Genomic DNA, 23,838 nt, shown 5'->3' with positions numbered 1-23,838 from the left:
TATATAGCTTAAATTTCTGAAATAATAAAAAAAAAAAGTCTATAGTAGAATAAAAAGAGGGAGGCCGTGAAGCACGCAAACGCAAGGTTTGTTGGAATTGGAAATGGAAATGACTGAGTAGAGAGAGTAGTGGAAAACGGAAGGGAAAATCATTGCGGATTTGACGACTTGCTTCCCCACCCAACCCAAGTCGTCTCATTTCACGTCGTCTTTCTCGTTTTTCTTTCTTTTTGCAACTTTCTACTCCACTTTCAGCTCCATCCAAAAGAGAACTATTTTTATCAATATCTGTCTATGTATAATAGGTTTCTTATTTATTTCATTTCCAGAAAAAAACAAAAAAAAGAAAAACAAAACTCACATCTGTGCCTTTCAATCAGGAAACTCAATATTGGACATTTATGTAATTTTAACGCATGAAAAGAAATACGCACTGGGCATTTTTTGGATGATGCCGAAAAGTCATGATATTTGATTCCATGAAGAGGGCTTCTTTTAAGTCAATACACATGTTGTGATTCGATTTATGGATCCACTCATTCATTATTTATTACTTTGATGTATAAATAAATATATAGATCGAGGTTAAACAAGTTCTTTGATGTATAGATGAATATATAGATCGAGGTTAAACAATTCAATCAATTCTGTAAACAAGAACAAGCGCACATATGATTTATACATGCATGTGTTATATATGTATGTTAAAAAAAAAAAACAAGAAAAAGAAAAGAACCCACCTGCATACGCCAGAGAAGGTCACTGCTGGGCTTGACCTGATACCGGTTGTTGTAGAAATTTTGACGAACTTGTTCCGCCGCAGCACGCTCCTCAGGAGTCCCTGCATCAGGATCGAACTCCCATATTTGCCTTCCTACGTAGTTGTTGGTGCTGTATAAGTATGGCTCGTTGCCACCTTCTGCTATCTTTAGCCTCCACATTCTTCTCTATCTTTCTTCTTCTTTCTTTCTTTCACAAATACAACTTACGATTCTTATTAATTAATTATATGAATTGTGCAGGAACACTGTACTCATATTATATTATCTTCAACGTACCTGTTTTTAGTAGATGGTTCTTCCTATATAACAATCAATATTATGAGAAATTAAGCCTTTCGAACAGTGATCAAATCAATCTCTTCGCTCTGGTAGTTCCTTCACAGAAGCAAGCTATGAACAACATATATACGTAAAATGGTTTTCAAGAAAGAAGTAGTAGAAGAGGAGAGAGCTCTGTACCGCCAAGATCAACAAGCTCACCCTCCTTTTTATAGCCAAAGAAGACCTATTGTTCACTTTTATTTTTACTATTAAGAATAGCAAGTAAAATACTTTCTTCTGATAAATCAAAGTCATTTACAGTCAAAAGTAAGTACAATAACTCATGGTGAGAATGAAGGTGTTTATTTAATTAATTTTCAACCCCAAGAAAGAAATGCATGCGAAGTAATTTTTCTTAAATGTTAATATTAGTGTGAATTTTATATATATATATATATATATATATATATATAGTGAGGCCTCATTGGCATGATAAAGTTTGTTAAAGGCGCATAGCTGATATAGCAACCTACCAAATTTAAGGAAGAAAAACAAAGTAATTGCCATTCTACCGATTTCCCAAGATGTTTGGTTCGACTTAATTTTCAAAAAAAAAAAAAAAAAAAAAAAAAAAAAAAAGAAAAATTTTGGTTGGATTTCAACTAAATCAGTAATTATTATTATTATCTAACTAGTGGTCCGTCCATATATTAGTTGTTAGATATCTGAATATATCAATATACGATAATTTTTGGAATAGAGGCCAAAAGATGGAACCCTGTCTTAAAAATAATACATGATCCTCTTTGTTATCTGAAAGATAGAACCATTGATTTGTTAATAAATATTCTCTGGCTTAAACACTAGCAATCGTCTCTACTTCCACTTGTTGAGAAGCCAAGAGAATAATAATAATAAGAATAATCTTTCACTTGTCTTTTTTTTTTTTTTTTTTTTTACAAACAAAAAACAGGACATTTCATCTTACCTTCTTTTTAAATTATTAAATTAAATTAAGTCTCTCTATCTTTAATTAATATTAGAATTCCATTAATCAACTACCTCTCTCTCTCTCTCTCTCTTAACGACTAGACATGAAAATTTTCTCCATTGTTATCCAATCAAATGACATAATAATATTATAAGATTATCAAAAGTAATATATTGCTAAATAAAAATAAAAAAATGAATTTTAAGACTTTGACCTGGTATATATAGAACTTGAAAGAAATATTATAAATTAATAAAACAAGTTCATTACTTATAATGTTTCCTAACTACCAATTTGGTGTTCAAAAGAAAAAGAACAAAAAAAAAGGAAAGTCAATACTCGAGACCAAGCAGTTCGGTCGGATTGCTCATGGCTTCATACCTTCCATATACAATTCTTTCATCTTAGTGTTATAAACAATTTTCATTTTTATTTAATCAATTAGGTTATTGAAATGTACAGTACTTATTGTGATTATCATTTATTAGTTGATATATTTCCTCTTGAATATGAGATGTTTTTCTGTTAAAACACTAAATATTATATTAATAGCTGATTGCCGAACAAAGGCTTACTCTTTTAATATGTTCTAAACTCCCACAGACAATTTACGTCATTTTATTTTGTTGTGCTCTCTCTGTCTTATTTTGTTTTCAAACCATCATATAAAAAGAATTCAGTCAACAAAAATTATTTTTGACATTTTTTACTCTCAACTCAACTCATTAAGACAGTAATAAAATTCCTTCATTTAAAGAGTAATCACGAAGGTTATTACTCAAAAATAATTGGAATTAGAACCACATCCACAAAAAGGATGTTATTTCAGACACCTCAGTTTGCAAATATCCATATCCGACTCTCATCTCTATTTTTCAATCACAACAATGTTAATGAATTCTAAAGCAAGCAAATCATTCCTACTCACATCCCAGAATTGTAATCCAAAAAAAGAATAATAGAAAATTTCCAAACACCACAGCTAGTGGTCTAAGTCCTCTGTCCGACGAGAAGCTGCAAGATCCTCTTTCATGCTCATACTTGAGTGCTGAATTAAACGTACTAATGCTTGCACCAACTCTGTCATAGGCGGCCTGAATTCAGGCTCCAACTAATACCAGGGTACAAATTAAGAGAAAACCATTAGATTTCTGCAACACATTACAAATCAAAGGCATCATCCTTTGAGCAGAGCAATTTTTTCACTTCTTATCTATGCAAATGCAACTACTAAAATCACTGACCTAATTTTCTTACCTGTACACAGAGAGCAATGATATCAGCAAATCGAGAGAGCGCCTTGGGCGGGTATAGTCCATGTAAGGCAGGATCCACCATTTTCTCCAATGCATCAATGTCATGCAGCTGTGGAGTAGCCCAACGGACTAAGCATTGTTCTGATTTTGGTTTTGAGCTGCAAATTGAGAAATAAGTAAATCAATATTAAATGCGGACTAAGCACAATATGAGAATTAATACACGCATGGACACTATCATGGCCTTTGCGAATACATAAAAATATCAGTGAACCAATGTAACTAACTTACATGTCAAAAGGCTTCCGTCCTGTCAACAACTCCAGCATTACCACCCCAAAGCTGTATACATCACTCTTCATTGTATAGGCTGAAGGCTTTATGCACTCTGGAGCATTGTAGCCTACACCAAGGTTTTGGCTTGTGCGCTGAAAATAGAAATAAAATAAATAATATTTATTTGCGAGCCAAACTCAAAGAGGAAAGGACTTGCAGATTTATTGGTTATTAAGCCAATTGAAGCTACCAAGACATCAACAGAATGACCTCAATTATTTCATTTTGCAAATTTTCAGATGCCTTTATATTGACATATGAAGGTGCAAATGCAATTACTTCAGCAGACCCCTACCTTGATCCCAAATATAATATTTACATGCCATTGAACTCATAGCAAATATTATTTGAAACTATGCCTTACATAAGGAGAACTTTTAAATCTTAAGAAATACTAACATGATGAAAATTTGCCAACCCATAGTCTGAAAGATGAGGATTGAGCTCAAGGTCAAGCAAAACGTTAGATGACTTAATATTCTTGTGAATGAAGGATGGAGAACAAACATCGTGGAGGTACCTGGATATGAAAATTTTCCAACGAAGCAAAAGAATTAGAAGAAAGGAAATAAAAGACACAGGCAATAGAAGGAAATCATAAGAATGGTACAGCTCTCTCTGAAAGCAAGAATGCAAATCAAGATGAATTTGGCATGTTTATAATGATTCCCAGGCTCACGTTATAAACACAGAAAAGCATGCGTGTTCAACAAAGAGTCAAGACCAATCAAACCCTGGGCCAAAGTAGTGGTTTTGAAAAATTAGACAGCTTTTGTATAAACATATCAGAAGCTAGATGTCTATTAGCCTTCAAGAAAATAGGCATGATCCATGAATCAATTATTCAAAATATCCATCCATATCATAAGCTAAGCACAAGCTAATCGAAGTTGGAATAACAACATTTTTTTCCCTGACCAAAGCCAACAATGGACTGTATGTATTGGACAGAAGGAAGGTAGCAGTCTGGTTATTTTGTGCTAAAAAGTAAAAACCTACACTAAGGTTATCATTCTAGAAGAAAACAGTCTTTCATATGTCCATCTTAAATGACTATTAATGAAGTGGTGTATTCTGACTTACTCTACAGCACGGGCTGTGCCCAGAGCAATTCTGATTCTGGTATTCCAAGTTAGTGGTTTGCTGTAATCATCTGATAAGTGCAGGAAGTCATGAAGTGAGCCATTCCGGAAATACTCATATATTAACATGTTGTGCCCTTGTTCTGAACAATAACCAAGAAGTTCAGCGATGTTTGGATGGTGAACTTTTGAAATGCTTGAAACGATTTCTGAAAATTCTTCTGGGTGCCTGCCTTGAAAAAGTGACGAATCAATCTTTTTCACAGCTAAAACCTGCCCAATGATGAGCAAGTCAAATGGTTAGAATCTAACCTTCAATGGTTGCAAATTTTCTCTCGATTTTATTGACCCAGTAACAATACAGAAAAACAAGTGGGTGTTCAAATGTAAAATAACAAGGAAAAATTTACCTTCTTATCAGGATATTTAGCCCTATAAACACGACCAAGGGATCCTTCCCCAAGAAGACGACCTGTTGCAAAATTAGCAGTAGCTGTCTGTAAGTCTGCCAAAGAAAAAGGTACAGCACGTATGGAGGTGCTTCTTCTGCTATTCAGACGGCTTGCGAACTCATTGTCATTTAGAGATTGTGTAAAATCAGAAGGCGGAGGCTTATATCCGATGGATGGAGATTTTTGCAATGTCTTTATGTTGATTGAACCCGTTGTATCAAATGGCTCAGTTTCTGTTGCCAATAAGAGAATGTGACACAACCAAATTAACCATGGGCATTAGTAACGTGTTAATTAGCAAGTGAATACACCCATTTAAACTCCAAACTGTAGCTTTGGAATTGGTGGAAATAAACATGCTGTTGGAAAACTTAACATAAGTGATGAACAAATACCTAGCAAAAATTTTTATATAACTTTTTTCAACTAATTATAGCAAAATCTAACACTAGCTGAAGGAGATCTGCGTGAAGCAATGACGCCATACGCTAGTGTACTGTATACAGAATATATGCACACCTCACAAAGATAGGGTGAACTTCTTACTTTTCTGTAAGATTATGATCTGCAAGCTTATGACAATAACTTCAATGACATTTTTCCCTTCCCAAAAAGTATGATGGAAAACAAACCTCTATATACATTCTGCATGGCAGGATACGAGTCATTGGATAATTCTTGTGATGCAAGGGGAGTAAACCCTTTATGGTGGCTAGCTCTCTCTTCATCAAGAAAATGTGAAGATGGAGAAGATTTTCTTGTGGACAGTAAAGTAATCAAAAGTGCAACTACCACTAATGAAGCCAAAACTATCAGAGCTATAGATAGCCCACTCAACCCATCCTTCCCACCATTCTCCCTATGATGTGCTCTAATAGGTTTTGCACCAGGTGGTGGCGGAGGAGCTGGCCCTGACGACCAAGAATTTCCTCCAGTGCTTTATACAACAAAATAAGACAGTTAGAGAAGCAACATCCTAAGAAGTTATCCACAAGAAAAGATAGCATTAGACGGCACTTACTGTAAGCTTCTAATGCCTTTCAGTTGCTCAGGGACCCAACCGGTGAACTTGTTGTTTTCAACATTCCTACGAGCATAACTTTGAATTTTAAACTTTCTTTGATTACATTAAATCGACAGATTTAATAGCACGTCATTTTTAAAAATTTTCCACCATATGGACTGAAGAAAAAGGTGCAGTGATTTCATATCAGTACCCAAAAACACCATGAATATCTTTTATCCGCTTTCTGGAATACTTTTTTTTTTTTTCCAAAAAGGGATCAATGAAAAACAATACCAAATGGATTTAACTGAATATGAACTACTATTATACTTACAAATCATCAAGGGGAAGGCCTGCAAGAACATTTATTGAACCAGAGAATCGATTATTTTGCAAATGCCTGTAGGAATACATAACACAGTCACCAATAAGAAAATGAAAACACCTATATAAATATCCTTTTGCAACTGCTTACAATGTGCTGAGTCTTGAAAGTGAAGCAAAACTCTGTGGTAGATTGCCCGAAAGAGAGTTGTAGGATAAATCCCTGTAAGCCATCTCATCAGTCAGTCAATAATCCAACCTTCATCCGCAGAGGAAGAACATCTTACATTTATATTAAGATAATAGAGAAGGGGGAGGAACACTTAATCATTAGCAGTTGCATTGCAATTCATCATATACCAATAATTTCAATGAAACAAAATTCAAAATCAGTTTATAGTAATTCCTTTTCAGTTTGCTATAGATAAATAATGAGAATTTACAACAAGAAAATTGTCAATGACACATGAAACACAAATTTCCCCACTTTCTTCTCGGAAAAGAAAAAGTCATATACTCACATGTCACAGAATGACAATTCAATTGGGTTTTTACTGAATATGCCTTTTTGGCATGAATGTTTACAAATGTAGATTGACCAACCATATATGAAATTAAAAGAGCGCATTTGAAAGAAGCTGCTTAGACCATTACTTGTATTCTAGCAACTACAATGTTCTCTGCAGAGAGGGAAATTTATTAGGAACTTGTGGTTCCCATTAAATCTTGCAGGAAAGTGGACCACCGGAGCCATCTACAAAATCTAGAATGACTTCACTGAACATATATTCATTTATCATGTGATGTCTTGATGCTCTGAGCACTTGGTTAAGATAATGAAGAAGACAATTAATACAGCTGCGAAAAACTACAATGTCACTGTCCAGCCATGGAAGAAAATGGATTTTTTTTTTCTCTTTTGAACTTCTCCCAGGTATACATTGCTTGTCTAAAATTAGTGTTTCAGCATAATGCCCATATTTTACAGTTTACTTGCATCTATATTTTGAGGATGTTGATCTTATATGAACATAGACAATAAAGCCACACAAGTTCACTAGTATTTTTCGAGAAGCATTTGAAGAAAGAATTAATCAGTTGCTAAAATATGATGATTCACTTAGAAGCTAGCTTTACTCAACATGAATAGGAACAACATGGATTCTGATAAAGGAGACCAGTGAAGCATGCAAGGAATTTTCATTATCATGTTTTCAGTACTTACAATGTCTTAAGTTTTTTAAGTTTTTGAAACATGTCACTCGCCTGTCCATTGAGCTTATTATGGCCAAGATTTCTGCATGCAGCAATAAAACATTGAGAGTAAGAACCAACTGTAAGAACGTTAGGCAACAAAATGATTAACTTTGCTCACAGGTATTCAAGGTCATTCATCTGGGAAATTGAATAAGGCACACTACCGCTGAAGTCGTTATTTGAAAGATCTCTGCATGTTCAGCTCATGAGATTTAAATCGGATACAGTTGAAGTAGTCAATCAAGACAGTTAAAAGAGGGATGTACTGCTAAAAAGATTTTTAAGCATACAGCATTATGGTGATTTTTAATTTTATAGTGCCAAAATATAATGTTGATAATTAGAAAGAGTCTGCAGACTTACAGGTGAGCCATATTAGGAGGAAGCTGATATGGTATATCATTCTTGAGGTTGTTCTTGCTCATATCACTGTACTATGACAAAGAAATAGAAAGCCTTGAGATTATGTTTCTTTCAGCAGAAAAATATAACATCAAAAAGTGCACATAGTTTCAAAGGCGGGCCTCACAAGTAGGTGACGGATTTCAAGTTCGACAACTGGTAGCCCATTGATCCAGAAAGTCCAAGGCCAGATAACCTTCTGGAAATTTTTTTTAAAATAAAAAAGACGCCAATTTAGACCAACAAAACGTGTGCATTTTAGTAAGATAATTAAACATAGTACATTGTAGTCACAGATGAGCCAGAGCATGTAATTCCCTCCCAGGAATCACCACAAGGGTCGCCACCACTGGATTTCCAGTTGCTCAGTTGTGAAGGAGAATTTAAGCTGGTGAACATCACATTAAGGGCAGATACTGCAATGGAAATATAAAATATCAAAATCTGGAACTGCATCTGCATATACCAATTGAGATTGGCACGAGTCATGCAACTTCAGGTGGGGGTGATAGATTAGACGCCCAAAGCTCCAAACAGTTCTCCAAGAACTGGATATGCGGATAAAGATAAAGCTAGACCTGGATGCGTTTATTTCACAAAGAGGAAATCTAATTCATTCAAATCCAAGCTTAGAGGGAATGAAATTTCGTCATTCAACTTCTTAAATCGTAGAAATATTTCATTTTCGTTGTTTCATATGAATCACGTTACATTCCCCATAGCCATTAAACATGCATCGAATTTCTCAAGCGCATGCAAAAATCAAACTACAAAATATATAAATGCTATTCAACATGGCATCCACCCTCATAAAAAATTGCAACAGGAATTTGAGAGTGTTTACCATCCTGGGAATTTGTCTTCGAATGGGCGAGTGAGGCCAGAATCCCAAAAGAGAGAATAAAAGAGCTGACAAGACTGTAGTGCATTTTATGGCAGAAAAACATAGCCCGAAAAAGAATATAAAAAGAAATGCGTTATTTTTGTAAAAGCAAGAAAATGCAGAAGCAGTAGCACCAAAACCAGAAGAGGAGGAGAAGTAACGAAAATGTTTGAGAATCGAGGCATAGGCAAGACAACCCCTCCCAGAAGGAACAAGGAATTGAACGTTTCTTTTGTTCTTCATGTTGGATGGATAACTTTCAGGGAAAGGGAAGCTATATTTGGAGGGACCTAAAATTGGAAAGGAAAGTGAGAATGCCATCTGCAGACATGGAAAAAGGCGCGATAGGTTAGGAGAAAATGAGTCTGTCAATGATTTCCGGAACATCTATACCCGTTTGTTACTACTTGCTAGTTAGTAGTTGCCACACCCATTTCTCCCGCCTTTTCATCTATCCACCAGTTAACTTCGTCCTTGTATTTAAAGGAGAAGACCACTCGTGAGCTGCTCAGATCGATAAGATCCCGTTTCATTTAGCTTTAGCGAACCAGATTGAGCCGAGCTCAAGAACAAGCTCGCTAGGGCTAATTAAATTTACAACAGTCGTTTTGGTTTGAGCTTGACTCATTTATGATTATCCAGCTGAGCCAAGTCTTAGACCGTAACATTGCAGCCCTATCCGGTGACTGTATATCATAAAGTTTGTTTGTATTGCCAATGTAATTTCAATATACCATTTGAATTACACCGTCTTAGGATGAGTTTGTGTTCTTTTTTTTTTTTACATTTCAGTTCTCCATGCTAAACCTTGTACAAATTTATATTTAAAACCAAAACTAAGATTTACGATTCGCTAAAGAAAAAAAGCATCAGTTGAAAAATACATGCTAGACATGTGGAAAGAACTCTCGGATTCGATTCCAACTAAACACACTTGTAGAAAAAAGCGAGCCAGATTTATCGGTTTCCGATAATAGAGTCCGGATACCGGTAATTTGTATAAAAAAAGAAAAAGAAAAAGAAAATCAGATTTGCATAATTAGACTAGTCGTCGAATACATCCTTAAAGTACCATGTCTAATGCACTAAAACTTTGGCTGAATTCAATGCAACAAAGTTTTGTTAAATCAACAAGAGATTTAGCTATTTGATTCCTATCGATGGCTTCTCTCATATTACACTCGAGGCATATGGGTAACAATTAACAAATATTAGAAGTTGCAATTTCCTGTAGTCATCTATACACTTGTAAGTCGATGCATATAACTAGTTACAGCCAAGAAACAAATTGTTTCCTTCTCTATACAGAGAGGGAGACACCCAAACCCCACAAATGGGCAAATAGGTCAGATTCCATCCCAAAATTTATAATTTTAAGCAGCTACTGCTATTAGGTTAACCAGTATCATCCATTGTAAATGCCGTTCCGTAAGTGCAAGTCTTCACTTATCCTGCTTTTGTCCTGAAGAAGCATCATGTTTTCTTAGCTTTGTCAAAATGTACCCCATAGCAACTTTAGCGCCCAGGCTAGAGTGTCCACGGGACAGGCAGATGACACCACCAAGAAGAAGCAAGCCATTCGCCAAGACTTTCCTTGATGGCCTTCTAGAGAGTTTCCTTTCTTTGGTATTGTCCACAGGGATTACTGGAGTATCCACAGCAATGTTCATTGGTTCTAATTCTGGTGGGACCTAGGTATATATGAGAAATATCAGTTATAAACACAAGCACACAAGGAGATTGTGAAATAAAGCACATTGATGATCTTCTGAATATGCTAAAACTAGGGATCCTATGCGTGCCTTGAACAGTTGCTTGATTAACCAAGGATTTTGGTAACACAATTACAATGTATACAATTGCTATTAAATATAACAAGCAGCCAGAAAGTGTCAGTCAAAACCCGGAGATTACCAACTGTTTCAATGGCGCAGTGCTGTTGCTGCATCACAAATTAAAATGTAAGCATTGACAGTCTCACCTTCTGCATCAAACACAGTGCGGTAACAGCTGGACCTAACTGAGGATGACTAATTGCATCGTACTGGCGCATTGCATTATCCATCTTACACACATAACTCCATATGCCCCTAGCGAAAGCCAGCCTTGCCATCTCCACATTTAACCCAGCATCTTCTTGGTGACACATTTTGATCTCACAAGCATTTCTACCAGGCACTGACGATATAATTGACATCAACCAAAAAGAAAATCAGCAGGCTTATAATCAGAACTTATTAGGGCCAAAGAGAGCTTTCCCAGTATAGACAAATCCAAATTTTGAGAAAACCGAAGACAAAATTCAATGTTAACCCCTTCCCCATGCAAAGAGAAGCCTTGCCTAAGGGTTGATTAGGAACTTGCCTTTCCTTATTCTCCAACCAGATCTAAAGAAACTCACTCGTACATACTTTCTCTGTTGTGGTGCTAAAGGATGTTCACATTCCTAATCACAGACATAAACAAAAAGCAAACAGATTCAAGCTTAGAAAAAAAGAAAAGAAAAGAAAAATTAAGCTATCAAGCTTAAAACAGATTCAAGAGAACCTAAGATTCAGTAACTCATCAAACACAGTGGCAGAACGAATTAAGTACATTCAAACCAATTGTTGTCGCTCCAAGTAGCATCAGTCATTTCTCCCACTATAAGATTTAATACTTTAAATTAATACATATAATAACCAATATTACATAGCATATGCATAATCATCTACTGAATTATCTAACCCTGATCACTGCACATCAATCCCTGCAGGTTCCTAAGATTGAAGTGGAAAAAGAATGGCTAATTCATAAACAAACAAAAGCAGAAGTTGTGCGATTGCAAATCCAGTGCCACAGGATAGAACAGGACACAGATCAGGTCCTGTCTTTCCAGTTCTTCATTGATTAAAAATTATGCCAAATATACCAAGAACTTTTCGAAGAGAACAAGAGAGGAACTGATTTAAGATAAGAACATTATATATTCACTCATGGACTGCAGAATAATTAAACCATAATATTTTCTCCATCCAAAATAGAAATGTTCAAAATGTCAATCATTGAGAAAAAAATTCAACAAAAATAAAATGCAATGCCCTGATCAATGGCAGAGCCAGAAATATTAGGGGTAAAGTTCTTGCACTTTACCCCACTTGAAACATTGGACATACAAAAAGGAGTCAAATTGCTAATAAATTCCAGAAAGAATACACCAAAAACAACTCTAACGTGTAAAAGAAGTAACATGTGTGCTTGTGTGTTTTCAATCACGCACATTAAGATAAAATAACTACATTCAAAAAATATCAAAATGCAACTTCTTGATTTAGCTCGTTCAATTAGGGACAAAAGGAAACTATTCCCAGCCTATTTACCTATCTTGTTTACTTGTGCATTGAGTGTTTATCATTTTCATGTTTGCAAATGAAGATGAATTTTCAGAAAAAAAAAAAAAATTATTTAGAGAAAATGGTAGATATTCCCAAAGAGCAAATGGTAGATACTATTGCAAATAAATCAATATTCTTGAGACTAGAGAACATAATTTTCTACTTGAATTTCTTATTGAAATTGAAACCTAGAGAAAATTTGGAAACCTCTCTAATTCCACTATTGTGCCCGACAAATAATTCTCTAAACAGAATATTAGATATAAGCAGAATCCATTAGAAATTTCTGTTTCACAGTTAGATGTCTTATTCTAGATTGGAGATTAATTCATTACACATGCATATTAAGGTTAGAGAGACTAGAAGATGAAACTTTGTAAAATCATGCAATACCATAGCAACATATTACGCTTACTCCAACGTAACACAAGAAAAATATGTATCTCCAGATGTTATTTATAGAATAATTGTTCTAGACCAAGCACTTCTATAGTATTTTGTTAGGAATTAGATAGCCAGTTGATAGTTGCATTTGGTGTTAACAGGGTGTTTTGTATTAATGATATGTAGTTTGGCAAATAGATATAAATGATGGTGAAAGGACAACATTGTCATGTCTTTTAATCAAGCAATATAGTTGTTGCTCCCGCTTTCACATCTTCTCCGTTCTCTCTTCTATTTTCCTTCTCTTTCCTTTATTTTCTTTCTTGTCAATCAATAGTTAGGTTGGGTCCAAATAATATGATACTAGAGCAGTTCAATCAATTTTAGAGATTGCTTCTGCAATTTTCTCTCTATCTCTAAATATTGATAACTAAAAAAGGCAATCAATTTATGTTGACCAAGTAAAGATTGATAACTAAAGGCAATCGGTTGTGCTTCCAAGCTGACTAGCTGAGTACAGCATCAGTTACCTTAGTAAAGCAATAGAATGTTTTATCTTTTCCTTCCCATAACCTCCATGCCATTACATATTCCCTAGGTGTCAAGAGTGGAAACTTCTTAATGATGCGGCCAACTTCAGTTCCATTAGCTTTATCCACCTGTAGCTGCTCATGTTCGACCAAGGTCTTGTCCCACTGCTTTCTGTAATCATTGTCCATGTAAAAGTCCCTAAGAGTCTCAGGGGAACAATTTTCAAATACTGTCACACTCAAGTATTTTAGGGGACCATCCTGCAAGCGGAAAAAAAAAATGAAAGAAAGAAAAGAAAAGCAGCACCTCGTATCTTAATTTTTTTTTTTTTTTTTTCCTTTTGGATGGTAAAGAATACTAAAGATAATTAAGATATGTCCCAACACTTTGTATTGCAGAAAGGTAGAAAGTAACCTTAGGTTTGCAGCATCTTGCGGTGTATGATAGAAGATTGTTGTTCTTATCTATAACATTTTCCCATTTCTCAGTCTCAGCGAGCTTCTCATCCAAATTTTCTATTAAAAACTTCAAATCTGCTTCTGATACAGGCTCTGAGATTCTGCAGAAGCCAATAGAACTGAGTACTCGACGCCCACTTTGTTTTCCAATTTAATGAATATAAGCATAAAGTCAAGAAGTAGGAAAAGCGTTAAAATTGAGACAAGCCCGACGATGAAATTTCAAAAGAAAAAGAAGAATTGTGAATACCGTATAGCAGTCATTTAATAAATTTAATGAAAATTAAAGACAAATAAAAAGCCTCGCACACATACAAACACATATACATACAATTAAATGAAAATGAGAAACGCAAGTCCCGATCATGAAAATTTTACAACAAAAATTTCTTCAACGTTCCAATTAGAAAACAGCAACATAATAGATTAAAATTAAGATCAATCAACAACGTCCTCAAAATCTCATTCTGGCATCAAGAATATAAGTTTTATTTTTATTTTTCAAAATTATTAGACAGAGGGAGAAGCGTACCGAAATTGGAGGTTGCCAGGGGGAGAAAGGGAAGGGCCGGAAGCAGAAGGAGCAGAAACGGGGCCGGAAGCAGAAGGAGCAGAAACGACTTGGCGTTTCCGTATAGAGGAGGATTTGGAAGAGAAGAAGCGATGAACAGAGTGGAAGATGAGGATGACGAGAAGAGCAAAGAGAGTGGCACATCCATAATTTGAGACCCAAAATTGGCTTAATCTTAAAGATCCATCGTCCAGTTTATCCATCTCTCCAAGGCTTTTTCTTTTTCCTTTCTTACTTGCGTTGTAGTGTATGGTATCGAAGAAAGCTAAGGGAAGAACATTGGTAATATAGCAACCGTTCATTCGATTGAATTGTGTGGATGAATAGGTCCGCCTCTATTTAAGAATAGCAGGGTAATATGGTCTTTGTGAGTTGTTTCTTTTCTTTTAATAATTTGCATAAAATAGATGATTTTTGGACTTTCCGACTTGGATTGGATGGCCCTATTCGTTTATCTCTTCTCTTCTTCTTGGATAAGTGCAGCTAGCTTGTCATTTTCAAGGATGGAATGGTGTCTAACTGCCCATTCCATTTCCAGTACTAAATAAATAAATAAAGCTAAAGCTCAATTTGCATTTGCAACCACACCAATAACGGTTAAATAAAAAGAGATGACCTCAATCCCTTTCAATCCACACATGGATTCAACGTCTTCTGCTGGCTTCTTTTATTAAACATTTAAACTGCTCGAAACAGAATAGTTGAGCTACTTTAACAAACGCAAGATGTCAGACAGTCCCAGTGTCACTTCTCTCCTCACTCAAAAAGCAAAGACAACAATCAATCGAACTTATTACTACATTGTAAAATGCAACACTCCAAAGGCACAATATCATACATGAAGCCTATACAACTCCTAACACTTTCCCATCCATATACATCCCCAATCAATTCTCAGACATCATCTACCGTAGACACTAGAATCGAGGTCTTTGTCGCATCCACTCAAGGAATCTAAAGCCTCACACTATTAAATGTCTTCCTAACTGGTCTTTGCAGGGGAGACACCTGTGATAGCATCTTCCACCTTTACTCTGGTAGAACTATCTGAGACGGAGCTTGCTTTATCAACAACAGGGACTTCTTTATTAGACTCCTCTAAGCGGACAACTTGAGCAAAACTTTTGGACATCTGCCTGATAAAATTGCTGGGTAATGTAACTGCATTTTTCTGCTCATTTTCTCCAACTACACCACCAGCCATCAGGCCTGCTTGCAGCTGTCTGGCCTTCCGCTCTTGCATGGCTTTCTGTCTGTCTTCATAAAAATCAAAATCATCCAGGATTGACATATTACTTTCATAGTTCTTAAAAATGTTCAACATCTCAACACCCTGTTCCAATTTCACCTGCAACATTTTTGGGCCACAAAAGCACCAGGTTAGAACTACTACAACAATGAAACAATTTTATTTGCTCTCACAAACAACCAACCCAAAGACAATCTGTTGTGCAAGAATAAGATCTGAGCATTTAACATATCCATTGCAAGAAACCGTTTATAAACATACTATGGGTTTTGTGAAAACCGAAAAATGGTAAGAACTGTTGGACGGGGGCTTTTTACACTGGAGTGGAAATATTATTGAATAAGCTGAAGAAACACGCAGGGAAGTGCAGGGTATGCTTTTAAGTGGCAATTTCCAGGCTCCAGCTTGCCAATAAACCCGGAAAAAAAGATTGCACCAATTTTGAGACTAGGTCAGCCCTTCCCCACAAAGACAGTAAGCGATTGCCGCCATTAAGTTGCATAGGGATTCCTACCTCTTGTGTGTCTCGACTGTTAGTCACAGGCTTGTTGTCATTATTTTCCAGTACAATATGACGAAACTGACTGTTTGGAACATCTTTAATGATATGCCACTTAACAGGGAACTGCCCACTCCACTTATCTTGCTGCCAATAATCCACACTCTTGTCAAAATCAACAGGTCCAACCATTTCAGCCACTCCACAGAACTGAGCACTAGCATTTACCTGTATACAAAAAATAATGAGCAACATTTGCAAAAAGATTGTGAGGGATGATATGCCAGTAACAAGAATCAGAAGTCCAGAAGCAATAACAAAAACACAGTGGGAACTGCAGTTTCCTTCAAGAGTCAGGCAGGCTCAATACTAAACTTCACACAACTAGAAAACTAAAGCACCTATTAGATACCAGAAAACAAGGGAATAAGCATTTTCCAAATAGATATATCCAATATAACAAATTAATAATGGCTTTTCGTACTTTTAGACCTTTAATTGCATATTTGCATCTTAGGAAGTCAGTAGAGGGTTCGTTATTTTCCTTTTCCATGAATAATGACTCTTGACCTTCAGTGAAATAAAAGGACAGTTATAATTGAGTGCATTCATTGATCAGCATCACCATGATTTAGGGTCGCAACAGTCTCTGATTCAAACCACCTTCCAACTTAACTAACTATTCTACAAGAAATTGAAAATCAGATATTTACCGAAAAGAACAGAAACACCGGGCATGGTTCTTGCTTTTCCTTAGCTTCACGGTATGCAGTATCTAATTTTCTGTTCCCATTCGGTGTGCTGGCCCAGACACCATATTTGATGCTCTTGTGAACATTATCTTCACTATATGATTTGATGATAAAGAACTTAGCGTCTTTGTATTCAGTGACAAAATCTGGTTGGTTGTAAAATTCATCGTGTATCTTGGCAGTGGATTTACTGTATTTATTATTATCAACAGAAGATGTATGTTCAGTTGTATTTTGACTCTTGGGCTTTGATGCCCTTGGTCCTCGGTTTTGTTCACTAAGGATATCAAGACTACCATTACAGCCACACAGAGAAACACTGGCCCTCCCTCGCCGTCTGCTATTGTCAAGAGAAAACCAGCCCTTACTGTTTGATTCTAAACTAGAAATGGAAGCACTTCCAAAGCCAGATCCTTGATTGAAATCGCTGTTCACGTAGCCTCTACTGTACAAATTTGAACCAGATCCAACACCATAAAATGGTCTCTGCTGTTGAGATGTCTGCAAAAAAAAAGAAAGAAATTTATCAACTTCAGTTGTAAAATAACAAGCCTACTTCATCACGCTATGCTCCAGAGGCTGACACTAGATATTGCCACTTCCCAACCAATAAGAACAATCCCATGATCATGCAAACATGAAGATAAGACAAAGTTGCTATCACAAATAACTATGAAATTTATGCTAAAATTATAGGAGAAAGGCAAACTAAACCTAGACTATCATTCAAGATGAATGGTTATTGGCATCTTACCAATTAAAGCATAAATAAAGGTATAAAAATATTGATTTTCATCATTCAAATCCCAATATTTCTGAGACATACCTTGAATCATTGTTAATGACACTCAATTATTGCATGCATGCGACTTTCATGATAACAAGCACACAACAAATGATACATCATCCGAAGGAGTTGAGATACTCATACCAGGTCTACAAGATGACACAATGATAAACCATATTTAAATGAAACATGATTATCGATATCAAAAGGGAAAATAATGGTGCCTTTGAACAAATAATACATAAGCATATAGGCAAACAATTATGCTACTCACACCTCCCAGACTGTTCAATTGTCCACATGCACTACATGCTTATGGTACTAATTGAGTGAAACAGTAATACCAGTGCTTTCTCTTCTATATATGGAGACGGTAATAAAATAAGTATAATTTTTTTAGACAAAATTGATTGTCTAAAAAGCCTGCACAGTTTCTGTTTCCATTACAAATAGAGCAGAGATCTCCAAAGATCATGCATAAGCAAAAATATAGTGGCAAGAGAACAAACCATTCCAACATTCGGCCCATATGACCCAAATGTGCCAATTGGCTGTGGAGAAACTGCAGGAGATAAGGGAGTCAAAGGCCTATGTCTATCAGAGGGCTTTGCCCATTCTGACCAAAGTCCTCCAGATCTCAATCCATCAAACCCCTGATGCAAATCATGAAAACCAGGAGTACCAAGATTCGAAGGAAAACTGCCTCTGCCAAAGGATCCTGGATGAGGAGAATAACTCGGCCTTGGTCCAAAAAGCATGTTATCACCCTGCTGGTCAATACTTGCAAAGGTATTGAGCTCCGGTTGTGAAACTGGTGTTGGTGAAGTAATATAAGGTGTACTGGGGGGGCCTAACTGCTGGTAGTAAGGTGGGCCAGAAAAGGGAAATTGCTGGGGTGAGTATAATTGAGCATCCCCACCTACAGAAGGCAAAGGTGTTGTCACTGGAGAATATGGCCCGTATGGCATTTGTGGACCATAGCCAAATCCAGCATGGAAAACAATGGAAGCATTGTCATTGTAGACACCCTAATTAAGATCAAAGTTAGTAAAAAATATAGCAAGGGCAATCTATGCAAGAACATGTAAAGGGAAAAAGCCACTGACAGGTGATCCAATTTCCAATCCTTCAGCATTGACATATGGAGGATATTCATCCCATTCACTGTCGTAACCTGGTCCATACAACAATGAGAAAAAGGTCTTAATGTAAATATTAACCCAAATACAAAAATACCATAGCTCAATTAGGGATGGACCAGAATCAGGTTGGCCAGGATTTTTCAACCCTTTACCTACAAGACATAGAACATCATTACCACACTGCTTCGGATTCAGGGCAGGGTGTTCTCACTCATATCTGTTTTCCGTTTAAATCTCTCTCTCTCTCTCTCGATCTCTCTCTCTCTCTCTCTCTCTCTCTCTCTCTCTCTCTTTTGTGGTCTGATTTCCACCTCTACATGTATGTCTACATTCTTCACCTTTATATTAAATTCATACAATATACAAACTAAAAGAAAATCCATAAACTAAAACATTTATACAAAAATGTTGTAATATAAAGGGATAAGGTTTCCCATTACTAACTTGACCTGAACATGCTTCAAGAATTCAAAACCTGCCCCTGTGTCTTTTGATAAAAATTGCCCCCTTTTGGCTTATGTAATCTCCATGGCAGGCCAAATTGCCATTCCTAAGCTCCATGCAATTGAGATACATCAACATTCACAGAAACACCCCAGTGGTACGTCAATGTATACTATCAATGGCTTCCCAAATTCAAGACTTTCAAAATGGGCCAAACAAATGTAAAACAAACCTCTATAGTAGAAGGCCTGCACCTGAGGAGCATAAACATTAGGAGGATAGACAGAACGATCTCCAGATGGACCAAAAGGCCCCAAGTGACCAGCAGTGTCCCTTCGATGACCTATCACGGCAGCATCCTGAGAGGAATTGGGGGAAACAGACATCTCATTTTTGGTGGAAAGAGGCTGTCAAGAAGTTAACAAATAAGGTTGTCACCAGAAATATGATCTTTAAAATGATCCGCGCAGAAGAAAGCAATAAATAATTGAGATTGAAGAGTATAGTGACTACCCGCTCCTTCATGTTATCTGGCTCAACAGGTTCCTCTTCTGCATCCATGATCAGTATGCTCAGACTAAGTAGATTTTTAGAAACACAGGCACTACAAATTATTGACCAACCAAGCTAAAAGTGTGGACAGCAAAACTTGACGCTATGTATACGTGCGCACAAATCCACACGTGCACACCTATGCACACATGATAAATAGACGATTGTGAATATTTCAAAGTTAATATCTTGCATACATTATACAAAAGGAAAGACATAATTAGCGACCAAAATCTACACACAAAAGAAGATGTAACCCATTAAAGATCCCAACTTGCGGTCCAGCTCACTAGATATCACTTAGAAATGTCAAGCACATAAAATATTTTACTGAATTCTAGAAACCACTGTCTCATTACTCCAGTCAGTGACCATAAGTATGCATAGATCAATTAGCCAATAGAAAATGGTAGATGTTTAAATCTATTATATGGTTCCACATCACCAATTAAGTAATCTTATTTCCTCCACCTTCAGTCTATGATTCTCCTTTTTCTTTTTATATCAAAAAGATGATGATAATGAGTCAAATTTATGGATCTTTTGTCCTCTGTCAATCAACAAAACGAGAACTTGGCCTGACAGCATAACAAGATTCAATGCTCGCATGAATTTGCTTTGATTCATTGGCAAAAGCATTTTCATGGTCACAATTCCATTGGATAGAATCCTAACCTAATTTGGGAAGAAGTGAACAAAACGACCTGCAATGTTAACTGAATGAACGTTTGGACAATAATCAATTATCCCCACATACATATAGTTAGCAGAAAATCTGGTTGCATCTTAATTCTCCACAGTTAGGCCACTGCTTTTTGCTGCCAAAATTATTTTCACCATTCACTTGTTCTTATAGCACCATCCCACTCCAACTGCAGGAAAACTCCATCAAATGCAAGTACTTTTTTTGTCTTTTAAATAATATTAGTTCACTCCATGACGGCAGTATTATAACATCTCACAACAACACATTTGAATTTTATATCCTCTAAAGTAGTTCTTCTCTGAGACAATGTTAATCTCTCATTTTACATATGCTTACTTCATGGGAGTTTTACTTTTCATATGATCAGAGTATAGCACTTATCCGAAGGAAACCTACGTCAATATTCTCTTATATCACCTCTCATTGGTGGATTCAGTATATGATAATACTAAATCTGCAAAACAATATTCACAAACAATAGGAAATGGAGATCGCACTGGGATGGGCAACAGGCGGTTGCTCCATGCCAATTGCCCTCTTCTGTATTAACTAGAATTGACATGCATAAAGACAAACTTCGATTTAACGAAAAGAGACTACTATTTGACTAAAACTTCATAATCATTTTGCAAAAAGTATCCGAATGCAAGACATAGAAAACCAAGAATTTTAGGTAATTCTTATCGCTCCAAAACACGCGCATCTCAGATCTCAGCATAAAACACCCATCTGCCTCGCTGCAGCACAGATCAAAGTCTAATGACAGAATTTTCAAATTCTATCAAATAACAAGATAACAAGTTGCAGCGTCTAAGACATGAAAACCAGGGATCTCCAAGAGCACGACATGAAAAATAAGATTGCTAGCCATCCAAAGGAAACCGTCTAATGAACAAGAATTAAAAGGAAGATATCCTCAAAAGTGACTTTTGCAAGAAAGATAGGGGAGGCATAAAAGATCAGAAGGCAAAAAAAAGAGAGAGAAAGAGCTTAGAGTATGTCAATGGAGAGATCAAGATTACATGTATGTATGCGTTTATGCAAATATGGGTAGGTAGGATAGTGGAGGTACCAGTGGAACGATCTGGAGTCTGTGACTGGGTTGCGGCCATGAATCAGAGGAAGATCTCTTCAAAACTGCCACCAGAATCTAAGCAAGAGACACACAAGTATAGTATCTATCTGTCTTAACACATGGATGGATAAGGGGGGGAAATATGTATTATTTTGCAAGAGAGCCAAGAAGAAGAAGAAGAAGTTTCTTGGTTTCAGTTTAATTTTTAATTTTAATGTAAGATACAGTCAAAAGGAGGAGTAATGCTAATGGTAAAATCAAATGCGAGCGAATTGTAGTAGGCGTACATGTATAATGTAATGTATGTATACAGTATACTGAAGCAGAAGAGATTGAGAAGCAGAAGCTATGTTGTCCGTCTGCTACCGGGCTTGGGAGTTTGGGTCCATTTGAACTCCGTGCATGGGCCTACCTCTTTAACTACCCAATTTTATATTCTTATATATTATTATATACATAACTCTCCAATAGCGCAATAGCACGTGTTGGCTTGGAGGGTGCTACACAGCACCGGAAAGAGGTCGATCTAGAAGCAGTGTTTGTGATGGCTGTGCTGTATTTTCTTACAAATTTTTTGAGCTGCGAGCGAGATAAACAATAACAATGTTGAACGGACGAGGACGAGGAAAGAAATGCAAAAAATTAGATGATATCAATGATGTTGAAAAGTGACAATAAAAATAAATAAAATACTACAATGGCTGACGCTAATATTATCCTCCTCTCCAGGGAGAGATCCATCATAATTACATGGCTAATATTGTTAGTATCAGGCGCGCTGCTATTACGGTGGCTGCTCTTGGAGCCAAAGCTTTTGTATTTGGAATTCTTGCTGAACGCTACAAGGTAATATTTCCAATTCTTGCCAATCATGTTTCTCGGACTGATTCTTTATTTTCTTGTTTCGTTTGTTTTAGCTGCCTTCACCTTTATAATCTGTATTTCCTATGTCTACGCACGCATTCATTATTAGGATAGCTTTAAAAGAGTCTGAAGTTAAAACTAACTGTTCTTGACTATTCTGCAAGTATTTTTGATATCCTTGAATGAAAAAATCTCTTTCTGATTCTCCTTTCCTCACACAGCCTGCTTCTGGAAAGGCAGTCATTTCAAATGGACTAGTTACCTGCGATTATCCATCAGACCCGTCTCCCATTTTCGGCTTCCTCTCCATTGCATTCCTGGCTGCGTCTGCAATAGGTGCCTTCTTTTCAATATTTCATCCCTATAAAGGGAAAGATGTTCCTCCTAGGGCTTTATTTCACAGCACTACAATGGTTATCTTTTTCCAAATTGCTATGTGAGTTTATACCAGCATCATCACTTGTATGATGAAACACCATTTTTTACTGCTTGTTAAACATTTCCTGGTTTGTTTTAATCTACTCTTCTGATTGCATGAATGATGAATCAGATGGATGACCATGTTGGCTGAAGGGATGCTGCTATGGGCGACAATTACTGAGCTTATGCACTTGACCCGGAATGTGCATCATAACCTCAACACTACATGTCCCACAGCTAAAACTGGTCTCTTTGGTGGTGCTGCCTTTATGGCTCTGAATGCTTCCCTCTTCTGGTTGGTTTGCTTAATGCTCACTGATAACGCCAGAGATGATTACAGTCAGGTCACAGGAAATGACGAAAAGGAACAAAGCAAAATTTGAAAACGAAGCCAGCCACTAAAAAAGAGACATCGAAGACCAGAATTGCTGCATTAATTTTGACTACGAAATACCAGCACAGAACTCCAATTTAGATGTGAAAATGTCTCTCTCTATCCTGTTGTTTTTCTTTCCAGCATATCATATCATACATTTGTGTTCTTTGATTTGCTCTCCCAGCAAATCATTTATTATAACGATATTTCATAATTGATTTTCTTTGAATTACTAATATTTCTCCCACTCCAAATTATGTGGATACGACCGCCTACTCTGCCTTTTCTTTTCCATTGCGAGTACAATTATATCCATCCTCCTTTCAATCAAACACTATATGATCTTGTGGCAGCATAACGTTTGTAAAATCCATACTTACGAAGTTTGCAGAACTTTCCCATTTTAATTGTTTCACTGTTGCAGAACATCTATCTGAAATACCATGCCAGGCAAAGCCAAAAGGACCAACCTTTAGGAATGAAATTAGATTCTCAGATCGACTTTCGAAGTTTCTGCAGAAGCAAAATTTCCACAAATTGACTGATTCCAACTGGGTCTACACTTCTCAGTCATGATGCAACTGCATGAATCTCAACTCTGCAAACTGGTTGCCATTCAAAG

The 23,838-nt window shown here is 36.4% G+C and overlaps 5 protein-coding genes and 1 long non-coding RNA gene across 15 annotated transcripts in view; 2 read left to right on the top strand and 4 right to left on the bottom strand.

The window, feature by feature from the left end:
- Nucleotides 1–302, top strand: part of LOC149492871 (beta-amyrin synthase-like) — a 4,027-nt gene extending 3,725 nt beyond the window's left edge. Inside the window, exon 5 of the mRNA XM_089726808.1 lies at nucleotides 256–302. Coding sequence (XP_089582934.1) covers nucleotides 256–302 — 47 coding nt within the window. The remainder of the gene's footprint in view (nucleotides 1–255) is intronic.
- Nucleotides 303–585: 283 nt separating this feature from the next.
- LOC149492870 (uncharacterized) lies at nucleotides 586–1,414 on the bottom strand. The gene is made up of 2 exons (XR_016322983.1): nucleotides 1,059–1,414; nucleotides 586–969 (listed from the first exon to the last, which is right to left on the bottom strand). It is a non-coding gene; the product is annotated as an uncharacterized LOC149492870 (long non-coding RNA).
- Nucleotides 1,415–2,714: 1,300 nt separating this feature from the next.
- Nucleotides 2,715–9,779, bottom strand: SRF5 (STRUBBELIG-receptor family 5). 3 transcript variants are annotated; one of them, XM_089726972.1, is made up of 16 exons: nucleotides 8,994–9,777; nucleotides 8,433–8,565; nucleotides 8,277–8,348; nucleotides 8,111–8,176; nucleotides 7,866–7,937; nucleotides 7,716–7,787; nucleotides 6,642–6,713; nucleotides 6,501–6,566; nucleotides 6,182–6,247; nucleotides 5,793–6,097; nucleotides 5,119–5,393; nucleotides 4,710–4,981; nucleotides 4,026–4,146; nucleotides 3,582–3,718; nucleotides 3,292–3,448; nucleotides 2,715–3,145 (listed from the first exon to the last, which is right to left on the bottom strand). In XM_089726972.1, the coding sequence occupies exons 1-16, from the start codon at nucleotides 9,094–9,096 to the stop codon at nucleotides 3,017–3,019; spliced, it is 2,118 nt and encodes a 705-aa protein (XP_089583098.1). In that variant the 5' UTR covers nucleotides 9,097–9,777; the 3' UTR covers nucleotides 2,715–3,016. The 3 variants fall into 3 exon arrangements, with proteins under 3 accessions (XP_089583098.1, XP_089583099.1, XP_089583097.1); XM_089726973.1 differs by having other exon boundaries at nucleotides 8,111–8,181; nucleotides 8,994–9,135; XM_089726971.1 differs by lacking the exons at nucleotides 8,277–8,348; nucleotides 8,433–8,565 and having other exon boundaries at nucleotides 8,111–8,181; nucleotides 8,994–9,779.
- Nucleotides 9,780–10,113: 334 nt separating this feature from the next.
- On the bottom strand, nucleotides 10,114–14,684 carry LOC149492868 (uncharacterized). 2 transcript variants are annotated; one of them, XM_089726659.1, is made up of 6 exons: nucleotides 14,312–14,684; nucleotides 13,736–13,916; nucleotides 13,321–13,581; nucleotides 11,397–11,478; nucleotides 11,014–11,210; nucleotides 10,114–10,723 (listed from the first exon to the last, which is right to left on the bottom strand). In XM_089726659.1, exons 1-6 carry the CDS (start codon nucleotides 14,650–14,652, stop codon nucleotides 10,475–10,477), a joined length of 1,311 nt encoding a protein of 436 aa, XP_089582785.1. In that variant the 5' UTR covers nucleotides 14,653–14,684; the 3' UTR covers nucleotides 10,114–10,474. The 2 variants fall into 2 exon arrangements, with proteins under 2 accessions (XP_089582785.1, XP_089582786.1); XM_089726660.1 differs by having other exon boundaries at nucleotides 13,736–13,880; nucleotides 14,312–14,680.
- Nucleotides 14,685–14,989: 305 nt separating this feature from the next.
- ECT5 (evolutionarily conserved C-terminal region 5) lies at nucleotides 14,990–21,777 on the bottom strand. Of its 7 annotated transcripts, none has more exons than XM_089726653.1 (8): nucleotides 21,554–21,777; nucleotides 19,737–19,914; nucleotides 19,456–19,630; nucleotides 18,744–18,811; nucleotides 18,147–18,665; nucleotides 16,812–17,351; nucleotides 16,114–16,326; nucleotides 14,990–15,698 (listed from the first exon to the last, which is right to left on the bottom strand). In XM_089726653.1, exons 2-8 carry the CDS (start codon nucleotides 19,782–19,784, stop codon nucleotides 15,333–15,335), a joined length of 1,929 nt encoding a protein of 642 aa, XP_089582779.1. In that variant the 5' UTR covers nucleotides 19,785–19,914; nucleotides 21,554–21,777; the 3' UTR covers nucleotides 14,990–15,332. The 7 variants fall into 7 exon arrangements, with proteins under 7 accessions (XP_089582779.1, XP_089582782.1, XP_089582780.1 ...); XM_089726656.1 differs by having other exon boundaries at nucleotides 19,456–19,582; XM_089726654.1 differs by having other exon boundaries at nucleotides 19,737–19,800.
- A 369-nt stretch (nucleotides 21,778–22,146) lies between these two features.
- On the top strand, nucleotides 22,147–23,454 carry LOC149492866 (uncharacterized). Its single transcript, XM_089726661.1, has 3 exons — nucleotides 22,147–22,402; nucleotides 22,642–22,856; nucleotides 22,971–23,454. Exons 1-3 carry the CDS (start codon nucleotides 22,307–22,309, stop codon nucleotides 23,221–23,223), a joined length of 564 nt encoding a protein of 187 aa, XP_089582787.1. The 5' UTR covers nucleotides 22,147–22,306; the 3' UTR covers nucleotides 23,224–23,454.
- The last annotated feature ends 384 nt before the right edge of the window (nucleotides 23,455–23,838 follow it).

Source organism: Jatropha curcas, chromosome 10 (assembly GCF_041381405.1).
Source record: "Jatropha curcas cultivar XTBG-Jc1 chromosome 10, XTBG_Jcur_1.0, whole genome shotgun sequence".
Taxonomy (NCBI): domain Eukaryota; kingdom Viridiplantae; phylum Streptophyta; class Magnoliopsida; order Malpighiales; family Euphorbiaceae; genus Jatropha; species Jatropha curcas.
The sequence above is the reverse complement of the archived record's forward strand: the minus strand, read 5'-3'. Positions and strand labels throughout refer to the sequence as shown.